We start from the raw sequence: 24,536 nt of genomic DNA, 5'->3' as shown, positions 1-24,536 counted from the left end.
ACGTACTTATGCACCCGAAGAGCAGCGCTGGGAAGAACTTTGGTTTAGCAAACTCCCAACAAGGCCAACTCTGTAATTCCAGAAGAGCAATTAACTACCTTAGCTATGAACTCTGTACGAACGTATCATTCGAGTACTTTGTGAATGTGCAAAGGGGATTCCTATTATCATTTGCTCACATGATGATCCTATTACTTATGTACAGGTAGGGGACTTCCAGATTTCTTAAGCAAATAAATAATTCTACGGTTGCAAAAAATGTGAAAATTTTAAAGACTAGTTTGGGAAATGATTAATGCAAGATTCCAAAACTGAAAATTAAAAGAAAAATTATTCTTTATCTCTGAAAACAAAATTAAGGATAAAATAGGTCTGGACTAATTTTAGACTTAAAAATGATAGTTGACTCCTTTAATTGTGGATATTTTAGAACCCAGGCTTCAGTTTCTCAACTAACTCGAAGTTTAATCTATAGATCTTATATGCAAGGAGGTTTTTTCTTCTAAGTAACTAACCTTCCTCTATACCATCAGGGCTACATCCACATAAACTGAGGCCTCCCCAGCCATGCTTCATCACTTAATCAGATGGTGAACTAGCTGAGCCTCACTAGTGCAACAATAGGTATTAAAAAGTCCTTTCTTATAGGAAATATACTTGGGGGACATTGGGGTTCTTAAAATGAGTCTTTCCAGAAACATACCATTTTGCCACCGTTTCCTCTTTATCACCACTGACAATTCTATGAATTTCAGAAAATAAATTTATAGACTAGAATAATCTTTAACTGTGAGGAAAAAATATTTTAATAGCTCTATTAAATATCTTACTGAACATTTTTTGGATATATTTGTCACTTTTCAATAACCTCTTGTCTTGAGGTTAGTTTTCAAAGATCTGATATTGTATTCCTCCTAACTAACAAAGAAATCAACGTCTCTAAAAATTTTCCTTATTTTCAACTTCTGGTGAATTGTCTTTTGTACTCCTTTTAAAGTTGAATCCTTTGAATTATTTAACTTAGGTAATGTTTTGATAGATTGTAGAATTATTTAGAACCTTAAGAAAGACATTTATTAGCATTTTAACATGACTCTTTTACTTTTCCATTTGACCCTTATGGTTTGGGTCTGTGCCTCCACCAAATCTCATGTAAAGTTGTAATCCCCATGTGTTGAAAGTGGGGCCTGGTGGGAGGTGATTGGATCATGGGGGTGGTTTCTAATGATTTAGCACTCTCTCCCTAGTGCTGTATCATGATAGAGTTCTCAAGATACCGGATTGTTTAAAAGTGTGTAGCACCTCCCACTTGTTGTACTCTCTCTCTCTCTCTTTCTCTCACCATGTAAGACGTGCCTTGCTTCCCCTTTGGCTTTCACCGTGATTGTAAGTTTTGTGAGGCCTCCCCAGCCACACAGAACTGTGGGTCAATTAAACCTCTCTTCTTTGTAAATTACCCTGTCTCAGATAGTTCTTTATAGCACTGTGAAAATGTACTAACACAACTGTCAAACAAATCGATATAAGAATATTCAAACCAATGGCATATAGTTTCTGAACACACTTACTTGATGGCACACATTTCATTTTGGAACAACAAAGTCACTAGGTCAGTTCCTGAACTTCTGATTTCAATGTTACTTAAGACAATACTGGAATACATACACATTCTTTTCTTAAGAACTTAAAGAGAAAGTTGCAGTAGTTTCTCCAGAAGTGCATCTGAGACTCACAACTAAAGACCATTTTCCCTCCATCTGTAAGGATATAGCACTACAAAATCGGCTATGCAAAGAATTTCTAAAAATTCATTACAAGATTTTTTGATTTACTTATTTGTTCTTTAGTAAACATTTACAAATAAATTAATAAATGAACACAAGAATGCCCATTATATGTAAGACACTACAGCCCACCTATCTTGGATATGTAGTAAGAGAAAAAGCATGGTTTCTGCTCTCATAAAACTTGTAGTCTAGCAGGTAACAAAACATGATACAAAGAATCATGAAAATAATTATCTAATTACAATTTCAATAACAATATTGTTGATGAGTTGCTGAGTCGTATGATTTTTTTTCTCCATATGAAGATGACAACATATAAGACATACCTTTTTTGTTTGTTTCTCTGTCGCCCACGCTGGAGTGCAATGGTCCGATCTCAGCTAACTGCGACCTCCACCTCCCAAGTTCAAGCGATTCTCCTGCCTCAGCCTCCCACGTAGCTGGGACTGCAGGCACGTGCCACCACACCCGGCTAATTTTTTGTATTTTTAGTAGAGACGAGTTTTCACTGTGTTAGCCAGGATGGCCTCGATCTCCTGACCTCATGATCTGCCCACCTCAGCCTCCCAAAGTGCTGGGATTACAGGCATTAGCCACTGTGCCAGGCTGGAAATACTTTTTTAAGTGTAAAATCTGAAAAATAATTTCTCCTCAAAAACCTATCTCCCATGACGGGAAGCCATTTACTCATTCCCTAGGTGGAAGTAGAAAGCAGTTGTGTCATATTGACTTCACTTTCCATCTTTCACATTCAACTTTGTGCTACTGCTTACTGATTTTATTATCAGATGTATCTCATATTCATCCTCCTTTCTCCATTTCCATATCCAAACATAGTACTAGTTGATATGGTTTAGATTTGTGTTCTGACCCAAATCACATGTTGAATTGTAATCCCTAATGAAGGAGGAGGGACCTGGTGGGAAGTGATTGGATCATGGGGGCGGATTTCACCCTTGCTGTTCTCACGATAGTGAGTTCTCATGAGATCTGGTTGTTTAAAAGTGTGTTGTACTTCCTCCTTCTCTCTCTTCCTCCTGCTCCGGTCATGTAAGACTGTGGATCCTTCCTCTTCGCTTTCTGCTATGATTGTAAGTTTCCTGAGGCCTCTCCAACCAAGCTTCCTGTACAGCCTGTGTAACTGTGAATTGATTAAACCTCTTTTCTTTATAAATTACCCAGTCTCAGGTATTCCTTTACAGCAAGATGAGAATGGACTAATACACTAGTCCTTCGATCATCTTGCTCAAATTGTTTTCATAGAGTCCCAGAATCACAGACAAAATAGGAGGATATTAAAAGTTGGAAAAGATCCTAGAGAACTTTCTTCAGATGAGGAAATTGAGGCTCAGAAAGGCAAATATCTCACCCAGTACTTCACAATTCAGCCTAGCTACAGGCATGTCATTTTTTTCTTTAGAGCAGCCATGGTAGACACTGTTGGTTATCTGCTCATAGACATTCCCATCCCTTTCTTCTTTGTTAGAAAATCCCACCTCCCATAATAGCAGTCAAAAAAGACAAATACCATTATGCATCACTTAATGATGGGTTTATCTTCTGAGAAATGCACCATTAGGCAATTTTATCACTGTGCCCACATAATAAAGAGTACTACACAAACCTAGACAGCACAGTCTACTACACACCTAGGTGGGCTATATGGTATAGCCTATGGCTTATAGGCTGCTACAAACCTGTGCAGCATGTACCATAGTGAATAGTGTGGGCAGTTGTAACACATGCTTAGTATTTGTGTAGCTAAACATATCTAAACATAGAAAAGGTATTGAGTTGACATCGTGGGGTCTATGACGTCACTGGATCACAGGAATTTTTCAGCTTCATTTGAGATGATGGGATCACCATCCTGTATGCAGTCTATTGTTGACTCAAATCTTGTTATGCAGCATAGGACTATACTAGCTTTCCTAGGGATGCCATGCAATCCATTTATGGCCACTGAAATGTAAAGGAAAGTGTGCGTGATGGTTTTTGAAAAAGATTTTGCTTCCTCATGAAAAGAAACAAAAAAGAGCCACCTCTCCTACTTTCTGTCTTTGGATCTGAACCACGCAGCCTCAGGACAAAAAAGCCAACATCTGAGGAAGGTAGATCGGAAGAATGGGAAGCATTTGGGATCCTTATCTATGAGCCCTGAGCTAACTCTTGGGACTACCTACCTGCAGACCTTCTATTACATGAGATTATTTATATCTTTATGTCATATATTCTGTTACTTGCAGCTGAGTGCACCCTGGAGGTACTACTGCTTTATTTCTTTGTTTTCTATCTACTGCATTGAGCTCCATAGAGCAAGGAATTGGCCTATTTTTTCATTGCCATATCACCAGTTCTTAGAACAGAGCCTGGTACATAGTCGATTCTTAATAAATTTCTGTTGAATGAATAAATGAATGAAAGAACGCATGTCAATAACCTTAATTGGCCCTCTACTTCTATAGAATAAAGTCCAAAGGCTTAGCTGGTATTTAAGGCCCTTCATGATCTGGCCCCAATCTATCTTTGCAGGCTAATCTTTTACCTTCACATACCGTACAACTCAGGAAAGCTGGGCTACTTCCTGTCCTCCCAAATATCCTGTCTTAGTCCTTCTGTGCCGCTTTTACAAAATACCACAGACTGGGTCATTTATAAGAAACAGAAATGTATTTCTTACAGTTCTCCAGGCTGGCAAGTTCAAGATCAATGCACTGGCAAGTTCAGCAGTCCGGTGAGGGCTGCCTCCTCCAGATGGGAAGAATGTTGTGTCTTCACATAGCAGAAGGCAGAAGCACAAGCCAGCCAAACCCATGTGAAGCCTCTTTTATAAGGGCCTTAGTCCCATTCAGGATGGAGTAGCCCTCATGGCCTACTCACTTTTTTTAAGGGCCCCACCTCTCAATACTGTCACATTGACAACACCTGAGTTTTAGAGGGGACCCATTCAAGCCATAGCACAGCCCTCATGCTTTTTTGATGCAGGACTTTGACTCCCTGGACTGACATATGCTCCTCCTCCTCCACCTCTCCACTTTTCTCTCATTCTTCAAGCTCCAGATCTTCTCCCATAGCCCTTTCTCCAATACCTGCCAGGTATAAATGTCTTTTCTATTCTGTGTTTCCTTCTTCTTTGTGCCTTTATCACTCTTACACATTTATGATAACTGTTTGGTGTACTCATTTCTATTAGATTAGAAGTTCCTTGAGGCTAAGAAATTCACCCTTCTAAGAAAAATACAATGTTTTACCCTAGTAGGTGGCTAACACATTTTTGTGAGTGGAGGCATAAATAGTATTAAAGTGAACACATGAAAAATTTCCATTTTAAAAATAATTTAGACCCAGGAATTGGTGCAGACTGTCATGGAAGCAAAGATCAGGAGGGGAAGGAAGGGAGGGAAAGAGACTTGTTGGAAGTGTTAGGAGCAAGCACAAATGTCTTTTCTCTTGCCGATGATAGCAAAGTTCTTAATGGAAGATGATCCCAATCAATAGAGCCAGACAGTTGATTTATATAATGGCATCAAGCTGAAATCGTGGTCTTTGCATAGTGTTGTGAAAGGGGAAAAGGCTACCAAGACTGGAACAGCCAGGGGACTCCACAAGTAGATCTGTGAGTATCAGTCGGTGGTCATAAATATGTTTCCCCACCAGCAAGCCACGGAAGAGTTCAGAGAGCAGCCTGCTGGAGGCTGGTCGCGGAAGACTGACGGTGGGGCTAGTGAGGCTGCTGTATTTTGGCTGCCGCCGCCGCTGCTGCCACTGGGCAGATACCGCAGTGGGGGGTCTGACCGCGCTGAGTGCTCTCGGGAATCTGGGCTCTGGCTAGGAATGAGAAGTTAAGAGAGGGAGGGCTGGAAGGTGGGCAGGGCTCACCAAGGAGCTGCAAACCCAAACGAGAAATCTAGGGAGCAAAAGGAGAGGAAAGAGTGAGCTTGAGCCAAGACATCAGGCCAAGTGGAACTGGAGGAAATGTCATCATTGGTAAAGGAGGACTTGGAGAAGAAACTGTTTAAGCCACTCTCGCAGAATCTGTACGAGTTTATTGAAATAGAGTTCTCCGTCCAGGACAGGTATTACCTCTGTGTGTCAGGTAATCTGTTCCTTCTGTTATCATTTCAAAAAGCAAGTCACCCAAAGATGCTTGGATGATAGAGGGAATTTTTTTTTTGTATTTATTTTCCTATACAGCACTTGCACCTTCTTCTGATGAGAACTTAACTATGCCAGGTTTAAGAATTTGGGTTCTACAGAATTTTTTTAAAGTGTTAAAAATGAAAGAACAAAACATTGTATTAGAACATTTTGGTTAATCGTGGAGAAATGAAACTGATATGTACTTCTCCTGATTTGATTATTTTGTCTCCAATCGTTTGTTTAATTCATTTGCATGGCATGGAATTTTATCGTGTAAGAGCTCATTTTAAAAAATGCAACAGAGAGCTGTCCGTATACTTTTAAATACGTTGGAGAATAGAGTTATACAACACCATTTGCAACCAGTCTGGACAACCGGCATTATCCCTTTTCATTCTAGGAAAAAAACAAAGCCTTAGATTTTCTTCTGAGGGCTTTAGACTTCCTGGTGGTTTATTTGAAGAGAGAAATTATATTTTAAAACTTCTTTATCTTATAGGAAGTGTGCTCACAAAAACAGTACCTTAATGGTGAAACTAGTTTATGAAAATGGAACTTTAAGGATTAGAGCATGTTCTCCAAACTATTTAACTAAAATAAAGATTTTACCCTCATGTTTCTAAAATTCATGAAAATTGTCCAAAGCTAGAAAAAGGATTTTACACTTAATTAAGATTTGCCTAAACTGTGATTTCTGTGCTGAATTTAGACAGGAATGCTCATGCCACTATTGAACAGAATATACAGCACTCCCTTTTCTTGGTCCATGCCTTTTAATACTTTTCAGGGGCTTAGGAGAAAAGAGCTTAGAAGCTTCGTGTTCATTGTGGACTTGCCTATCTAAGGCACACACCCATTTTCAGAAAACAACTTCTTATAATTCCCTTTCTGATAATTGACTTAGAAGGCCTTTTCAAAGTTGCCAGGAGGGAGTGCTGTAAGGGAAATAGAATGTCTTTAAAGAAAGTGCCAAGAATTTTTTTAAATTCTGTCATTTCTAATAAATATAGTAATATTTACCCAATAATGGCATTAGAAATATTTATCTGACACTTTAGCATATTTTGCTATATAACTACAAAGTATAGAGGGTATTCTAGTGACATAAAAAAATTAATTGACCCAGGAAAAAGAAATTAAATATTTTAAAAAGTCAGTTTAAAACAATTTAAGAAACTATACTGTATCCTAGCCATCACATCACTGTATCTTAAAATATTTTTACTGAATATATTAGAGACGATGCTTATTCCAACATTAAAATGTAATAATTGTGTACTTGTTGTAATTTCCACTTTATAAAGTTGATTTCTCACTGGTAACATTAGTATACACATATTTTTAAAGAAAAACATGAAAAATTAAATAATCACAATAATTTATATATCTAACTTACCAAATACATCTTAGTTTCTCCCTCCAAATTATGTAATTAACTAGACTTGTTCTATCTGACATGAAAAAAAAGTCTCCTAGATTTAAATGTTTGGAAATAATTCAATAATTCTGTCATGTAAGAAGCAAGGAAAAAACAAGATCTTCTCAGAGATGAAGAAAAGAAGACCATATTGTGCTATTCTAGATACAAGTTAACTTTATAAGCCCTATCAGTTCACTAACTTCACTCTCTTCTACATCACATCCATCAATTTGAGAGCACTTTCTCTAAATGTAACACTTTTTTATGGCAATTAAAAATACATTTTGCTGGAACAGTAATTTAAAATAAGTCAGTGTGTTGCTTGAATAGTCTTGGCTTTGACCATGCTGGACTCAGACGATTTCCATTGGTAACGAATCAAACAGATCACATCACAATTGTTGAGACGCGGAACTCCGTACTTTGAACGATGCCACCTTCATGGAGTAGAGTCATATTATGATTTCCTCTTCATTCCCTACAAGCTAGCACTTCTAAATTTGTGAGACTCACGAGTCCAGTGTAGTCAAATTCCATCATGTATTTTTTCAATTAATGAAAATATGTTTAAATATGGTTAAGCTTTCTATTTATCTGACCAGAGTCTCTATTGCAGGGGTCTCGCAGTCCAAGGATTGTGACTTACCATTAAATCTTGATGCTTACCTGGTTGATGTTAAAACTAGATGTCAAAAACTCAAATTTCCCTTTCTGGTTTGCTAGGATGTACATGGGGGATTTCCTGGGACCTCAGCCCACTCCCACCTTAGGGTTTGCATAGTCATTTCTCCCTGGGACTAGCTTCCCCTACCTAGAACATTATCACTGGAAGTTAAAAGCAGCATCTTCTTATAAAGGAGGAAGGAGCTCTGTTATGTGCTGGCACTAGAAAGGGATAAGTCACATGTGCAATGAAGAGAGTGCACGTGAATTAAAGAAACGCTGAAGGACTTGACACAGCGTACTAAAGCATTAGCCAAACCTGGATGGAAAGTAACAGGGCATAGTGGAACAGACCTTCACACACTTGGAATCAGGCAAACTTGGTGTGAAACCTGGTGCTGCTTTGCCACCCACCAGCTGTGAAATTTAGGGCAAGATAATTAGGCTCTCTGGCCTCAGTGGTGACATCTCTGAAACGGAAATAAAAACACTTATATCTGCCCACAGTGCTCCCCTGTTAAATTCTTACTAGGATAAAACCAAATGTGATACATTATATTCTAAATAAATAAAATTAAATTAAAGTTATAATTTTCAGATATACAGAAAAAATAATTTGCCATTAAAAATATGCTGAAATATATGTTTATATATGTATATATTATAAATACATATTTGTAGTAAAAACAAAATAGTAAACACGTATGTATATTTAATATAAAATGAAAAATTAATATATTTTATATTATATTAATTTAAAATTGTATGTATATTCAGATGTTGATTATTTTTCAGTATTCTCATACCTCTAGAAAAATATCTTCCATTCATAGATATTAATCTGAAAATAAATGGCATTTTCTAGAATTATAAAAATAATATGCGTAAATTCTCTATACATATTGTTTTTTAAGCCGTACCAGAACTTCTCTGTGAACCAAAAAATTTAATAATTTTGTCAAATCATTTACAATAAGAATGTTAATAAGATTGTTAAATAAGAACAAGTTAACGAGAAAAGGAGGTTGCTAAAAACAATTTTAAAGACTTCATTTGGTACCACTGCTGCTATATTTGCGAATTCCCAACATCTTAACAACAGAGCACAATCTAAAGAATTTCTTTCTTTAAGTTGTCATTTCAGGAGATAACAGTATTGTCTGGAAGAGGTTAGTTTAATTTTTCAACTGTGAATTGAGAACAAATTATCCTGATACATAGTGTTTTGAAGAATCAAACATGGACTAAAGCTTTAAAAAGTTTTCGTATAATTAACGATGTTATTAGCAGTAGTAGAATAACAATTACGCAGGCCAAAATATATCCAAACAGCTATACGTATGTTCTGATTATAGAGCCAAACATAGTTTATGTGTATATTCTTTTTTATTTTTCAAGTTGCAGGTTTACTCAAGGCTGTTTTTTGTTTTGTTTTGTTTTGTTTTGTTTTGTTTTGTTTTTTGAGACAGAGTCTTGCTCTGTCACCCAGGCTGGAGTGCAGTGGCGCGATCTCGGCTCACTGCTGTCTCCACCTCCTGGGTTCAAGCGATTCTCCTGTCAAGGTTGTTTTGCTACACAATAATTTAATATCTTCCCTTTCATGACCTATAATACCTCCTTTAATAAATATGAATAGATTTGGTTCTGTGACAAGACAGAAATCTTGTGCTCAAAAGGAGATCACACTTGAAGAAATTCTAATTTGACGGTGTTTATTATCCTCTATGTTAAAAAATTCTGAAAAGATGAAAGGTAGGATTGATTTCCAAGAGATACATTTTATTAAAAAATAAAATACATATATCATAAAATTCACAAAACTTACTAATTGTTACTCATTGTAACAATTAGTTACAATCAGAATTGTCAAATGGGGAACAGGCCTTGAATAAAAAGGTAGGTTTTATACTTTAAAATTCTTGCTCTTTGTCTTCTAAAGGTAGAAAAAAAACACTTTATTATTCTTGTTCAAGACTCTCTCTCTATATATTTTGTTCAGGTCTCTCTCTTTCTCTCTCTCACACACACACACATACACACACACACAAACACAAAATGCATTTGTGGAATATCACTAAATGTCTCTATGGAGGAATTTATTTTAATTTAATTTAATTTATTTTGTTTTTTTGAGACAGGGTCTCACTTTGACACCCAGGCTGGAGTGCAGTGACCTGATCTTGGCTCACTGCAGCCTCAACCTCCAGGGCTTAGGTGATTCTCCCACCTCAGCCTGCTGAGTAGCTGGGACTATAGTTACGTGCTACTATGCCTGGCTAATTTATTAGTCTTTTTTGTAGAGACGGGGTCTCACTATATTGCCCAGGCTGGTCTAGAACTCCTGGCCTCAAGTCATCCTGCTTCAGCCTCCCAAAGTGCTGGGATTACAAGCATGAGCCACTGCACCCAGCCCTGTGGAGGAATTTAAATAAAATATTCTGACTCTCCAAATCAGGGTAATTGTAGGTGAAGGTTACAGTATGGAAATGATGAAGCTCCCATTTGAGTCCTCTTGTTACCTTGCATTTATTGTGAGTTAGTGTTGGGTTCTAAAAGGGCCAGTGGCTTGGATTTTAGAGTGGGGATATTATCATTATCTCTAAAATGAACAACCCACATCACCATCATCAGTTAGTAACTTATGAGACAGATTCTCCCAGTGGCTAATCTATTACCTTGGAGATCTAAATATGGAAAGATCTAAATATAGCTAATCTATTACCTGGGAGATCTAAACTCCAAGCCATTTGCCTCATTTGTAGAGTGAATAGAAACTTGATTTCAGAGCTTTGAAGGGGAGAAATATTTAAAATATTTCATTATTAGTATGGCACTATTGATGACGCAATAAAAGGGATAGCCTATCATGTAAAGGCATGCCTGCTGAGTGCCAGGCACACGTCCATTTAGTACCATTTATATTAATCTTCACAACCACCTTATGTGATAGACAAAATTCCTGTTTTACAGATGAGGAAACCATAGGTCACAAGAAGTTAAATACGTAGTCCAAGGCCCACAGGTCATAAATCTAAATCTAAAACCCAAGTTTTTTTCCACTTTACCACATTGCTTCTAACCGGTAAGAGTAGATGCTTTTCTTAACACATTTGCCAGGCACTATGGTAAGTCCTTCACATATTTTATCCTATTTGCCACATCTATGCATGATAAAACTGAAGTACACAGTAGCTAAATAACTTGCCCAAGATAATCAGCTCATAAGTGACTAATGGAGGCTTTAAATGCAGGTCCACTTGTGCCAAATTACTATGCAATATTACTTTTAGTAGGGGCACTGAGTAATGCTAGATTGGAGCTCATAAAGCCAAACCTTGCATATGCCTCGTTGGATGTCCCTTTTCTCTTGGTGCTTCTATTCCCACAAAATCACTTTCCTTCTCTTTCATTCTATCTCCCATTCTGTAAAAATATCAGCAACTCATGTCCTTACTTGCTTATACCCCATCTTTTTCATTTTAAAGACACTCAGTGCAGCACAAAATTTGATTTTAAAAAATATTTCTAAAGAAAAATGTTACATGAAAACTACTCTTTTGGCCAGGCATGGTGGCTCACACTTCTAATCCCAGCACTTTGGGAGGTCAAGGTGGGCATCTGGATCACCTGAGGTCAGGAGTTTGAGACCAGCCTGGCCAACATGGTGAAACTCTGTCTCTACTAAAAATGCAAAAATTAGCTGGGTGTGGTGGTGGGTGCCTGTAATCCCAGCTACTCAGGAGGCTGAGGCAGGAGAATCGCTTGAACCCAGGAGGTAGAGGTTGCCATGAGTCGAGATCGTGCTGTTTCACTCCAGCCTGGGCGACAAGTGTGAAACTCCATCTCAAAAAACAAAAAAGAAAGAAAGAAAGAAAATTACTCTTTTGATGAAAGCAATGATAGCCTTCTCAGTGAACCCAGACAGCACCACATATAACATTTCACTATTGCTGCTTTTCTGCAATATCTCATAGTAATTTCTCTCCATCATTTAACTTAAATGATGAAAACAATTGTATAACAATACAACATAAAAGAAGAGTTGTTTCTTTAAAGCATTCTGTGCAACTTACTTGTGAGCTACTGTTTTCTTCTATTCTGCCAAATTATATTGGATCAATTGGGCAATGTTCCTTCCATTTAGCCTCATGAATAATAGTGACTATTTTATCATGGTAACAGAGGCATTTATTAATGACAAAGTTTATTTTAAAATTTAAAGTGAAAATAAAGTGATTGGCATGAAGTTAAAATTATAATTCTGAAAATGCTGATTAAAATTAAAACTAGAGCAGATTAACTCTGAAGTTCCCTTACTCGGTAGATATTATTCACTAAATCATAATTCAATAACGGAAACTCTGATGTAACTGAAAACAACTCTCTAACATTTTGATTATATAAACACATTTCTGTTTTAAGACAATGTGATAGGTTTCCACTTTGCCACTGCATTAATGTGGATACGGCCATTTAATTTTAGTTGGCAGCAAAGCTCAAGTGTGGAAATTAGGGATTGGGTTGACTCCAGGCTGAGTAGACTTCTTTGGCTTGTGGCTAAAGACAATTCTTGGAGCCTCCTTAGCTACAAAGGAAGCTGTTTTGTCAAAAGGTTAACTTTTAAAGAACGCTTTTTTATTTTCTTAGTTTGGTGTTAATGGGACACTGACCATTAATATAAGAAAATGTGATGACTTGTAGGACTCACCTTCTTCACGTCTCTTCTCTCCATTCCCCACCTCCAACCTATCCTTTATGGAAGATCCCAAAAGAAATTTCTGAAATTTAAAAGCTCAGTCTGTCCATTCACTTTAAATCCTTCAGTGACAACTTCTCTCTCTTACACAGATAAATGCATGGCTTTCAGAATAACCTTTGATCTTCTCAGCCTGATATTCTAGACTCCTCAGGGACTAGTCTTGCCTAACTTGTTCCCTTCCACCTGTCCACCCTCAAACCTCATGCCAGCAGTACCAGATGCTTTTAATGACTTTAAAATGTCAAGTATTTCATGCCTTTGTGTGAATGCTTTTCTAGAACTACCTTTACCGCATCTTCATTCTGCTAACTTCTACTGCCCTTTACAACTCAGGTTACCTCTCTCAGGAAGCTCTCCCGGACCCCCACTTGGATGAAGACATCCTTCCTCCACGTTCCTTAATTACTTTGTCTATTTCTTCTTTGCAGAACTGTGAGCACGGGTTTTCTTTCTGAAGACTCCACTCCCTACAGTCTCAGCGACAGCAGGAATGATGCCTTATGAGAATTAATGTTTTCAATTCCTAACACAGTGCTTGATATAAAAAGGGCACTCAAATATTTATCAGTTTAATGAGATGAATGAGTGGCCTACAGATGACTATAACATGCTTATCATAACACGTAGACGAGGCAGTGGAATTTGCTCAGTGAAAATACGTTTTCCATACCTCCCCAACCCCATTCTCTCCCACCCGCTAAGCAGCATGTGAGACAGCGAGCTGGAGCAAGAACATAGTCCTTTGGTTATGGGGTACAGCTTCTTTCTGGGCATACAACTGCCTCCTGGTGGAGGAGAATGTCTCCAAGATCTTGTCCTTAGTAAGCATGATAGATTCAAGTGTGCCTCCACTTCACCACCTCTGCCTAATAGCTTTACTTTTAATCCTTTCATCTTCCCAAGGCTAGCATCTACATCAGTGGAGATAGAACCTTTTTAGTGCTAGAGAAGGATAGATGGACAGAAGCCCACCAACTTTGGCACACTGTCAGGGGGATCACAGACTCTAAACTAGCTCATTGACCCCAAGCTAAGATATTCTGCTTGAGGTCCTCTCCAGAAGGTGTGCCTTAGTCACTTCCTCTGCCTCCAAAATGTACAATCCCTCCTTTTCCAAACTCCTGGAATATGTGATCTCAATCATAGCCTTTAGTCTTCATTCCTATTATCTTTGTAAATCCTACCTAACCTTGAGGCTGGCACACAGTGTGCACTCAAATAGTGTTGGTGCATGAAGGAGTCCTCTGCAGAAGGAGTCTTCTGCCCTCAGCATTCTAGAGAAACTGCCCTCATGGAGGAAATTCATGATCTTCTTCCAAGTCAGATTCAGTGCTAGGGCTGAACTCTGCCTTACCTAGCAAAGGGACTTCATGGGATAGTCTCCAAACCTTTAAACTTCACTATTCTCTTGATTCCCATAGCATTACACACCTGGGCCTGTCTCTCAGACGTCTTTCTTGGCATCTATTCTTCTTCTCACTTTCTCTCACCTCTTTCCTCTGCTCTTTTCTCTACAAATTTGGTTTGGGAGCCAGGCATGGTGATTCTCACCTATAATCCCAACACTTTGAGAGGCTGAGGCAGGAGCATAGCTTGAGGCCAGGAGTTTGAGACCACTATCACTATCACTATACAGTGAGACCCATCTCTACAAAAAAAGATAAAAAATTAGCCAGGCATAGTGGTGCATTCCTGTAGTCCCAGCTACTCAGGAGACTGAGGTGGAAGTATGCTTGAGCCCAGGAGGTTGAGGCTGCGGTGAGCCATTATCATGCCACTATACTCCAGCTTGGGTAACAGAGTGAGACCCTCTCTCAAAATGAAAAACAAACAAACAACAACAACAACAAAAAACTGCCCTTGGAAACTTTTCCACACGCAAAAAAAAACCCAAGTCTGTATCTCCATTCGTAAACTACAAAACTTCCATCTCATTCTCTTTTGAGATAATTTGTGGCTACTTCATCTGTGTGTCAAAAACAAAACTCATTTTTCCACCCAACCAACTCACCTTCTCTACTTTGCTATTTGGGTTTGTGTCTAGTGTTTGGTTTTCATCCAGTGTTATTTCCATCTAGTGTTATTTAAAATCTTACTTGGATTTTCCACTTCTATATCCATGACCCACATCCCATGCCCAGGTTACTACAACAGCCTCTTAAACAAAACAAAACATTTTTAACAGTTACTGTAAACCAGGCACTATCTTAAGTTCTTTATATATTTTGTCTACTTTAATCTTTACACCCTATTAATTTGTATCATTCTGATGTCTGTTTTACAACATAAGAAAACTGAGGTTTAAACTCTTTAGAGATTAAATCATTTACTCAGACCATGCTGTTCAGAGGTGGTGTCGTGATTTAACTCCAGAATGTCTAGTGCCAGAACTCACTAAGATGCACTGTATTTTCCAGGGTCCTCCAGTTCCTCTTTCATTTCTTCTCCCAGGTATTCTGTACATCACTGCTGCCAGAAAAAATTCCTCTTTAATAGGGCACCATTTTATTAGCCTTTTGCTACAGAAGGAGGGAGACTTAACAAACAGGTATTGCTACATGAGCTACACCCAACACAGTGCCTTCTTCTGAGATTTGTCAGACTGCTCCCACTCCTTCTCCTGAGGACTGAGCTCCATCGTCAACTCTCAGCTCAACTGGCTGCCTTGATTTCAGTATCACTAGCACCTTCAGGCAATGGATGCTCCCTTTGCTAGACCCAATTCTAGAGCCCTTACTATAATAGGTCAGCCTCACATCACTCCATCCAGAAAAGAATTCAGACACAGGTCCAAAGTGCTTTCTGTTGCATTTCAAATCCAGAGTCTTTCAAAACATTTTCACAACCTTCTGTAACTAGTGAATCCTATTGCCCACAAATCTTAACATCAACCAACCCATGCAGTGCACTTTCTTTAATTCTACCTGGTGACATTAACTTCTGTTGCTGATGCATTTCCACATGCTGTCCTTCACCTAGAAATGTCTGCAGTATGACCCTTGTCTTTTCAAAATTTAAGCCTTATCTCAAATTCTATTTCATTTGTAATTCCTGCCTTAACTACTCCAATCCTTTCCCTTCTCAGAACTCATTGAACATTTGGTCTGCTCCACATTACTTATCTTTCACTACGATTATACTGTGATGTATTGTTTCATGTCTACAGAGCTGGGAGAGCATGTCAAAGTGATCCTTTCCAGAACCAAGACAGAGTCTTCCCCGCCCCCCAAGAAAAAATTCCAGAGTCACTCTTAGAAGACAGAACCAGCTTCCAACTCTCTAAGTGACATTACTCATCTTGAAGGGAAATCCTAGGCATTCAATCCCCACCTGCCACCTCTTTATAATATGCTATTGTATGTGACATGTGTGTTAGCCTTGTCTCACCAATGAAACCATAAATTTTTAGAGAGCAGGGACCATGTCTTTTACTTGTATCCCCTGTGGCATCTATTACAGTTCTATCACGTGAGTAGCAAATACTCAGTAAACACTCCTTTATTATAATAACTCATTGATAATTTTCAACTTAAGATCTCTATGCTCAAATATTGATTCTTCTGATGTGTATATATAAGACCAAATAATTTTAAAACCAAAAAAAGCATTTCCCTCATTTTGTTCCCACAAAATAAGCAAAAATATTCCCATATCTTTCAAAGTATAGTACTAAAACCTTTTGTGCAAGTGGCACATTTTGAATACTAGAATTTGAGAGACACACTTGAGAGGATTAAAATCTCAAGCAATACCAAGCAGGTTAACAGTAGCTGTGATGCAAGTATTTCTACATTGTAAGTCTCAGAGCGAATTTAAAGGCAAGTGTCCATAGTTACTGCAGTATTTGCTTGGTCACTCACTCTTCAACACTGTGTTGCTGTAAAGCAGTACTGTTTACTTCCATGACCTCACTTTCTTACATTGTCATAAATTAAAATTCCAACCTGTTCTGATAAACACTTGGCACTGAATGTATGCTAAGGCTAAGCCTCTTATTTCCTGCCCCAAGGTGAACACTATTCTCTACCACAATGCTCAGAGCTCAAAGCACACAGCTCAATGTTCTATTTAACAGACATTACTGTGGCAGTATGTAACCACAACTGTAGCAAAAATAAAGTTAATACGTTGAGCAAATTTGGGTGCATACTGCGAGGATTCAGATACATCAGGGCTCACAATTGAGGTGCAGCTGTAATACAGGTTCAAGGTCATTTTATTAAAACGGGATACATAAATACCAAAAAGTATAACTTGAATAATTTATTAGCTTCTAAGAATTTATGTAAACTAAGTATTTTTCTGTCCTACAGTGACCAAAAAGGAAGAAGTAAAAATAATCATGGTGAAACACTACAGGATAGGTTTAGATGAAAAATATGAAGTAACAAAAAAGTGGTCTTTGAATGATCTGAAGATGATTGATGGAAAAGAAGCAGATACTGTAAGTGTTACATTTTATAAGGAGATGTGGAATCAATATGCTGGAGATCTTTATGTTCAATATCCTGCTTCATATATTCGTGGCATGTACTAAGTGTTACGATGACATTATATTGTTCATAAGTGGAATGGTTTAATCTACTGGGATGATGTACCGGTTTTTTGGTTCTGTTTTTATGAGTTTCAAGTGGAATTTTGTCTATTAAATTTAAAAGCACCTTTCCCAAGGGCCTCTTAACAGGTTAAACACAATCTACCAGTCAATCCTGAAAATTTAAATGCCATTTTTCCAGATATATGATGCTTCTACCATCACTTTCTCCCCACCACAATTTCCTCTATAAATTTAGGGGATTTCTTCCCTCATCCTCACATTTTACCGTCAGCAAGCCCACTTCATCCTCTAGAAGGATGGAAATCCTGTAATCTTAGAGTTGAAAGGCGAGAAAGACTAGATACTCCAATCTCTCCACTTGAGCCCTGGCAAGTGATTTTCACAGTGTGTTCTTGAACTCTGATGTTGATGGGGAACCCTTCCCCTTTGAACCTTCTACATCCACAGTGCTTACGTACTGACTCCTGAGGCTTCAAATGTCCAATTACCTTTAACTGCTACCCAGATTTCCCATTGAGTAAAGTCCTATTGACTCTCCGCCTCCACTCATTATGGCGTGGGTGGAAATGTATTATAACCGTAATCCTACAAATTGCAATTCTCGGGTTACTCTGTATTCCCTCTAGATGGAAAGCTCCTTAAAAATTAGGACCATGGTTTTCATCCTTTATCGTAGCCTGATAGATGATAAGCATTCACTAAATCTTTGTGGTATTATTGTTGAATGAATTAGAACTTTAAGCTCATTTATTTTTAATCTTAATAAATGCCATATTCTTCACTTGGCCTGTTATTCCAACCTTTAAAATCTTCTAATATCGTTATTTTTTAGTATTACTATAGTATGATTCAGATTTAATGAACACAACATTTAGGACTTCATCCAAGTCAATAATAAAATTGATGAGGCAGGCAGGGCCAAGTATGTACCTCTAAATCATTGATGGTTACTGTTACTGCTGCTAGTAGTACTGTTACTTGCTACTACCAATATTCAGTAAACTTTTATGAGGTGCCAGGAGCCAAGCTAAGCTCCTTTCATGTATATTTTTACATAATCATCATAAAACCTCATGATTTAGATTCCATTATTCCATTTTACAGATGAAGAAAATGAGACTTAAAGAGATTGACTTGCCCAAGGTGACACAGCTATTAAGTGGTAGAGCTAGACTTTATCCAGAAATCTATTAATTTGCCTTCTTCAGATTGGTTGCTGAAAGTCTATACAAATTTATATATTCATTTATTCCTTCATTAATTTATTGAGAATTTATTGTATACCAGGCATTGCTAGGCTCTGAGGATACAGTAGAGAATTAGCCAAAAGCACTTATTTCTGCCCTAATTATTCATCTAACCTGAATATCTAAAATTTGTCGTTTACTAAAATCAACATATACTATCTACTGTTACCTTGACTTACCACCTTACAAACCTTTTTTTAAAAATTGGTGTGTTTGACATGACTTCTTGGCAAAAGAATGCTGGATTTCATTGCTGTGTTTCTTAATATTCATGTAACACTTTTCTGACAATATGTTCTACCTAAATGTTTGATGCTTAGGAAATGGTTAAATATATCATTACGTATTTATATGATAGAATGTTATACAACCGTTATAAAATAGGCTTCCAAAAGAATATCTCAGAACACAATTGTTCAGCCACTTAACAAGTTTTCTAAAAATCAGCTAAATATAAAACTTTTCTAAAATATTATCTCAATTTTGCATATTTAGTTTGTCATGTTATTGAAATATGAATCTTAATATTTTTACAAAAAATATATGTCAGTATATGTATATGTGTATATATGTATATGTAAAACAAACCAGTACTTTAATAAGTTATCTCAGTGATAAGATTACACATTTTTTAACTATGATTTTATTTTTTATATTTTTCTGTACTTGTCAAATTTCTATAATACTGCATTTAATTTGATCAGAAGTGCATGTCAAGTTCACTAAGCTGTAGTTTCAGGAACTATCCCCACAAATTAACTATCCCCACCAATCTTTGGCCCATTTTCCTTGTCTTTTTTCTCCAGCTCTCAAATATTACCGATGTTATCATTGGTTTTTACAAGTTTGTTCAACGCCCAAGATTGTATTCACCAGGACTGTCAATTTAGACTCTTTCAGATCACCTAACTGTGGTCTATTTTTTCCTCACTTTTCATGGCCTTTAATTCCATCCCAACATTGTTGATTCTTCCCTTTCCAATTTGAAGATCATTATCTTTCATAGTAAACAAGATACAAAAGATAAGCTGAGTATTTCTGGTTTTCTCATCACTTTAGGACTTAAAATACTAAATTGCCAGAAGAAAAACCATAATATCCAAAGAATAGTTCTTTGCCAGATTTATTTTCTATGGATGAAGTAAAAATATTCTGACTGTTCTAGGAATTTCTATTTCTCTTTTTTGGAATCAAATCCTTGGGGGTCAGCACTTATTACATTTTTTACACTTACATGATTGCATTTAATTTATAATAAATTTACATTATTTACATTATTACATTATTTACATATTACATTATTTACATTATTACATTTACATATCAATAGCAATGATACAGTTTTATAGAGAGCAATTTTCAGCCAAAAAGTTGTCAACTTTAAAATGGAATGGAATTGAAATTGAAGTCAATTTATAAAGCAGAAATCAAAATGACTGGGGATTTGGAGACTGACTGGTGCAGCAGGAGACAGGATGATGTAGCAAAAACTGAGCTTGTGCTGATTGAGAGCTTGGGTTTTGTCCTGGCTCTGCCAATAACTAAATGTGTGACCTGGACTTCATATCTCTGGAAACTACTGTGTAATCCCAGCTAAAAACAGGAGATCAATAAATGATTCCTGAGATCCCTTTTAGTTCTAGCATTCTATCAAAAGAGAGAGAGACAGAGACAGGCAGATTTGTATCCTATGTGCATGCATACTCAGGCTCCAATTATTAGGCTAAAGGAAAATATTACTCTTCTGCAAGTATCTCAAAGGCATGAGGGGTATTTTCTATCTGATGAGGAGCAAATGTTTGCAAGAGAAAACTCCCTAAGGAGCTTGATTGGTATCTGGTGATGCAATGGATGTGATTTCTCTTTATGGACATTCTTGGCAGAATTGTCTTTCAAGCTGTAGTTATGAGCACCAGAAAAAAAAAATTTTTTTGAATGTGACTATAAAAGTGCTGCACTTAAAATCACACCACCTTTATACATTGTTTTTTAAGCATGATTATGGTTTTTTAATTTTTATTTTATTTATTTCTTTTTATTTCAATAGGTTTTTGAGAAGCAGGTGGTATCTGGTTACATGAATAAGTTCTTTAGTGGTGATTTCTGAGATTTTGATGCACCCATCACCCAAGCAGTGTAACTATATCCAGTGTGTAGTCTTTTATCCCTCACCGCTCCTCCCACCCTTTTTCCCTGAGTCTCCAAAGTCCATTGTGTCATTCTTATGCTTTTGCATACTCATAACTTAGCTCCCACTTATGAGTGAGAATATACGATGTTTGGTTTTCCATTCCTGAGTTACTTCTCTTAGAATAATGGTCTCCAATTCCATCTAGGTTGCTGTAAATTACATTATTTCTTTCCTTTTATGGCTGAGTAGTATTCCACGGTATGTCTATATATATATATAATATTAATTATATATATATATATATAATTATTTCTTTATCCACTGGTTGATTGATGGGCATTTGGGCTGGTTCCATATTTTTGCAATTGCAAATTGTGCTGCTATAAACATTCATGTGTAAGTATCTTTTTCATATAACGACTTCTTTCCATCTGGGTAGAAACCCAGGAGTGGGACTGCTAGATCAAATGGTAGTTCTACTTTTAGTTCTTTAAGGAATCGCCCCCTTCTTTTCCATAGTGGTTGTACTAGTTTACATTCCCACCAGCAGTGTAAAAGTGTTCCCTTTTCACCACATCCATGCCAACATCTATTATTTTTTGATTTTTTGATTATGGTCCTTTTAGCAGGAGTAAGGTGGTATCACATTGTGGTTTTTATTTGCATTCCTCTGATCATTAGTGATATTGAACATTTTTTCATGTTTATTGGCCATTTGTATATCTTCTTTTGAGAATTGCCTATTTATATCCTTTGCCCACTTTTTGATGGAATTGTTTGTTTTTTTCTTGATGATTTGTTTGAGTTCGTTGTAGATTCTGGATATTAGTCCTTCGTGGGAAGTATACATTGCAAAGATTTTCTCCCACTCTGTGGGTTGTCTGTTTGTTCTGCTGATTATTTCTTTTGCTATGCAGAAGTAAAAGCATGATTATGTTTTGTTTTTAACTTTTTTAAATGGTAATATCACAATCTTTAGGAACTATCATTTATTAAGCTCCACACTCGTTTATATGATCATTCTCATGTAAATTTCACAACAGCACTATCTAAAATAAGGAGAAAAATGAGAGTCAGATCAAACAAGCATTTTGCCCATGGAACAGTCAAAATAGTTGTCTAACTTTAAAATTCATGCTCTATTTACTACCTCCTGCAAGAATTTTCCTATTTAAAAATCAAATTGCAAATATGTAAGTTGCTTGTATATGATGTTACATACTACATGACGGTGAATTATTAATACTCTGGTTTGGTTTAGTCCTTCTCTGCCTATTTGCTATTTGGGGCAATGTTTGCCTCCACTTCTCCTTTCTTAGGACTACTTCAGGTCAGTTCAACACATACTTGTTGAGAAATTAGTAGTCATCATGCATAACTACTAAGAACATGATGATAAATAATGCAAAATCTCTGTCTTAAAGGAGAGTTAGGAATTAGGCAGATAATGAATGTGAAAGCATTTTGTAAACTTTATAAATGCAAGGCATCGTTGTTACTGCTATTAACAGTAGCAGTTATTATTTTAACATGTAGGACCTAGATCAGGTTTGGTTTCCACTTTTTCTTGAAATATTTCTGCTACAGATATAGCAAGAGCCCAGAGGCAGTCTTTAGTAAATTTGTCAGTTTCAGTCGAATGATTCAATGGTCCTTACTATTACCTTCAAAAGTAATTCCTTGCTGTAAAACTTCAAAGACAGAAAATTGGTGATCTATAGCATGCCAATAGCTAGCTATTGTGTATTTCTTCCTTCTGCCTTTGAAATAGCACAAGGAACCAACCTCCTACTAAAAAGGGAGAGAAACCTTTTCTATTTTCCAGAAGTCTGTGAGTTTATTCTCTGCTTTATTTATTCCCTACTCATCCTCTCCAATTCATTACATTGAGAAGACTTAATAACCACACAGTCTGAGGCACATTTTATTTGTATACTTGAAAAAACATAGATGCTTCAAAAATAACCTTTCTTATTGTTGATTTTTAGAAGCAATTACTTTGAAGTAAGTAGCTTTGGAAAGCCCATTTGTAGATTTTAGAAATATGTTTGATACTGATACTTTACAATCAATAAACATATCCAAGAGAATGTGAGAGAATCCAGGAAACTTAGCTACTTTCTTGGCTACAAACTAAATCATGTCTCTCATTCTCTTCCAGGACAATCCATTTTTTGATCTGCACTTCAAGAAAGTGTACAGTTTGGAAGCATATAGCTGTGCTTCTAAATATGCCTTTGCTCGAACGGTAAATAAGCTGAATCATGCATATCTTAAGAAGGACTTACAGATTGTGAACTTTGATTCTACATACATTAACGATGATTCCATTTGGTCTTCCAACAATAAGGATTGTTTGGTCCTTATGAGAATATGCTTTTATGCTTTCAATCTTGTGTGCTTGTCCCTATGTCCCTTCCCACTCTGAAGCTGTGTACCACGTTCCTTCATCAGTGACCTATGAAAATGGTTTCCCAAGTAAATACTGATTGTCATAATTTTGTTTTTCCCTTCATCAGTGATTACTATAATTTAAATAAAAATAAAGTAATGCTTGTGAATTGCAGTGAAATATATTTTAATGTAATCATTCAACATTCAAGACTTCTTGCCAATGTGATCCTTGGTAACTTTGGAAGGAGCTGTGCGGTTTTGACTAAATTAGTATTCTCCTAAAGAGTGTGAAGAAAAACCCTAAAAGACCTAAGTATGTGGAAAAAGACCTTGCGTTCATGGATAAGAAGACTTAATATCATCAAGATGTCAATACTACTAAAAGTGATCTGCAGATTCAATGCAATTCCTATCAAATTTCCAATAGCCTTTGTTGCAGAAATGGAAAAGTTGATCCTCCAAATTCATATGGAATTTCATGGGGTCCCAAATAGATAAAGAAAAAGTACAAGAAAAAAAGTACAAAGTTGAAGAACTCACACTTCTTGATTTCAAAACTTATTATTAAAGCTATAGTAATCAAAACAGTGTGGTACCTATATAAGGACAAACCTATAAACCAATGAAATAGAATTAAGAGTTCAGAAATAAACTCATACATTTATGGTCAACTGATTTTTGACAAGGGTGCCAAGTCCATTCAAAAGAGAAAGAATAATCTTTTCAACAAATTGTCCTGGGATGACTGTATGTCTACATATAAAAGAATTAAGCTGGACCCCTACTTCACACCATGTAGAAAAATTAACTAAAAACATAAAACAAGAACAAAACATAGAGGTAAATCTATAGGACCTTGCATTTGGCAATGGGATTTTGTGACATCAAAAGCATGAGCCAAAAAAAAAAAAAAGATAAATTGGACTTTATTAAAATGAAAATCTTTTTGCATCAAAGGACGTTATCAAAAAAGTGAAAAACCTACAAAATGGGAGAAAATATTTACAAATCATGTATTTTATAAAGGTTTAATATCCAAACTATATAAATACATTCTACAACTCAATAACAAAAAGACAAGCAATGCAATTTAAAAATGGGCAAGAGCTTGAATAGACATTTCTACAAAGAAGATAGACAAATGGCCAATAAGCACAGGAAAAGATGTTTAATATCATTAGTCAAGAGAAAAATGCAAATCAGAACTGCAAAGAGATACCATATCACTGACAATACCACTTAGATACCACTAAGGATGACTATTGTTTTAAAAATGGCAGGGGTGGGAGGGGATAAGTGTTGACAAGAGTGTGGAGAATTGGAACCATCATACATTTCTGATGGGAATGTAAAATGGTGCAGCCACTGTGGAAAACAGTTTGGCAGTTTCTCAAAAAGCTAACAGAGAATTAATATATGACCCAGCAATTCCACTCC

The 24,536-nt window shown here is 36.6% G+C and overlaps 1 protein-coding gene across 1 annotated transcript; it reads left to right on the top strand.

The window, feature by feature from the left end:
- Window positions 1-5,525: 5,525 nt before the first annotated feature.
- On the top strand, window positions 5,526-23,263 carry EXOC1L (exocyst complex component 1 like). Its single transcript, XM_028848574.2, has 3 exons — window positions 5,526-5,883; window positions 17,083-17,213; window positions 22,867-23,263. The coding sequence occupies exons 1-3, from the start codon at window positions 5,763-5,765 to the stop codon at window positions 23,131-23,133; spliced, it is 519 nt and encodes a 172-aa protein (XP_028704407.1). The 5' UTR covers window positions 5,526-5,762; the 3' UTR covers window positions 23,134-23,263.
- The last annotated feature ends 1,273 nt before the right edge of the window (window positions 23,264-24,536 follow it).

This window comes from Macaca mulatta, chromosome 5 (genome assembly GCF_049350105.2).
Source record: "Macaca mulatta isolate MMU2019108-1 chromosome 5, T2T-MMU8v2.0, whole genome shotgun sequence".
NCBI lineage: Eukaryota > Metazoa > Chordata > Mammalia > Primates > Cercopithecidae > Macaca > Macaca mulatta.
This window is presented reverse-complemented; position numbering and strand designations above follow the sequence as displayed.

Excerpts from the sequence above, each read along its gene's own strand:
- EXOC1L (XM_028848574.2), top strand. The coding sequence starts at position 5,763 with ATGTCATCATTGGTAAAGGAGGACTTGGAGAAGAAACTGTTTAAGCCA. Across the intron at positions 5,884-17,082 it reads GTATTACCTCTGTGTGTCAG|TGACCAAAAAGGAAGAAGTA; the intron begins GTAATCTGTTCC and ends TCTGTCCTACAG. Across the intron at positions 17,214-22,866 it reads ATGGAAAAGAAGCAGATACT|GACAATCCATTTTTTGATCT; the intron begins GTAAGTGTTACA and ends ATTCTCTTCCAG.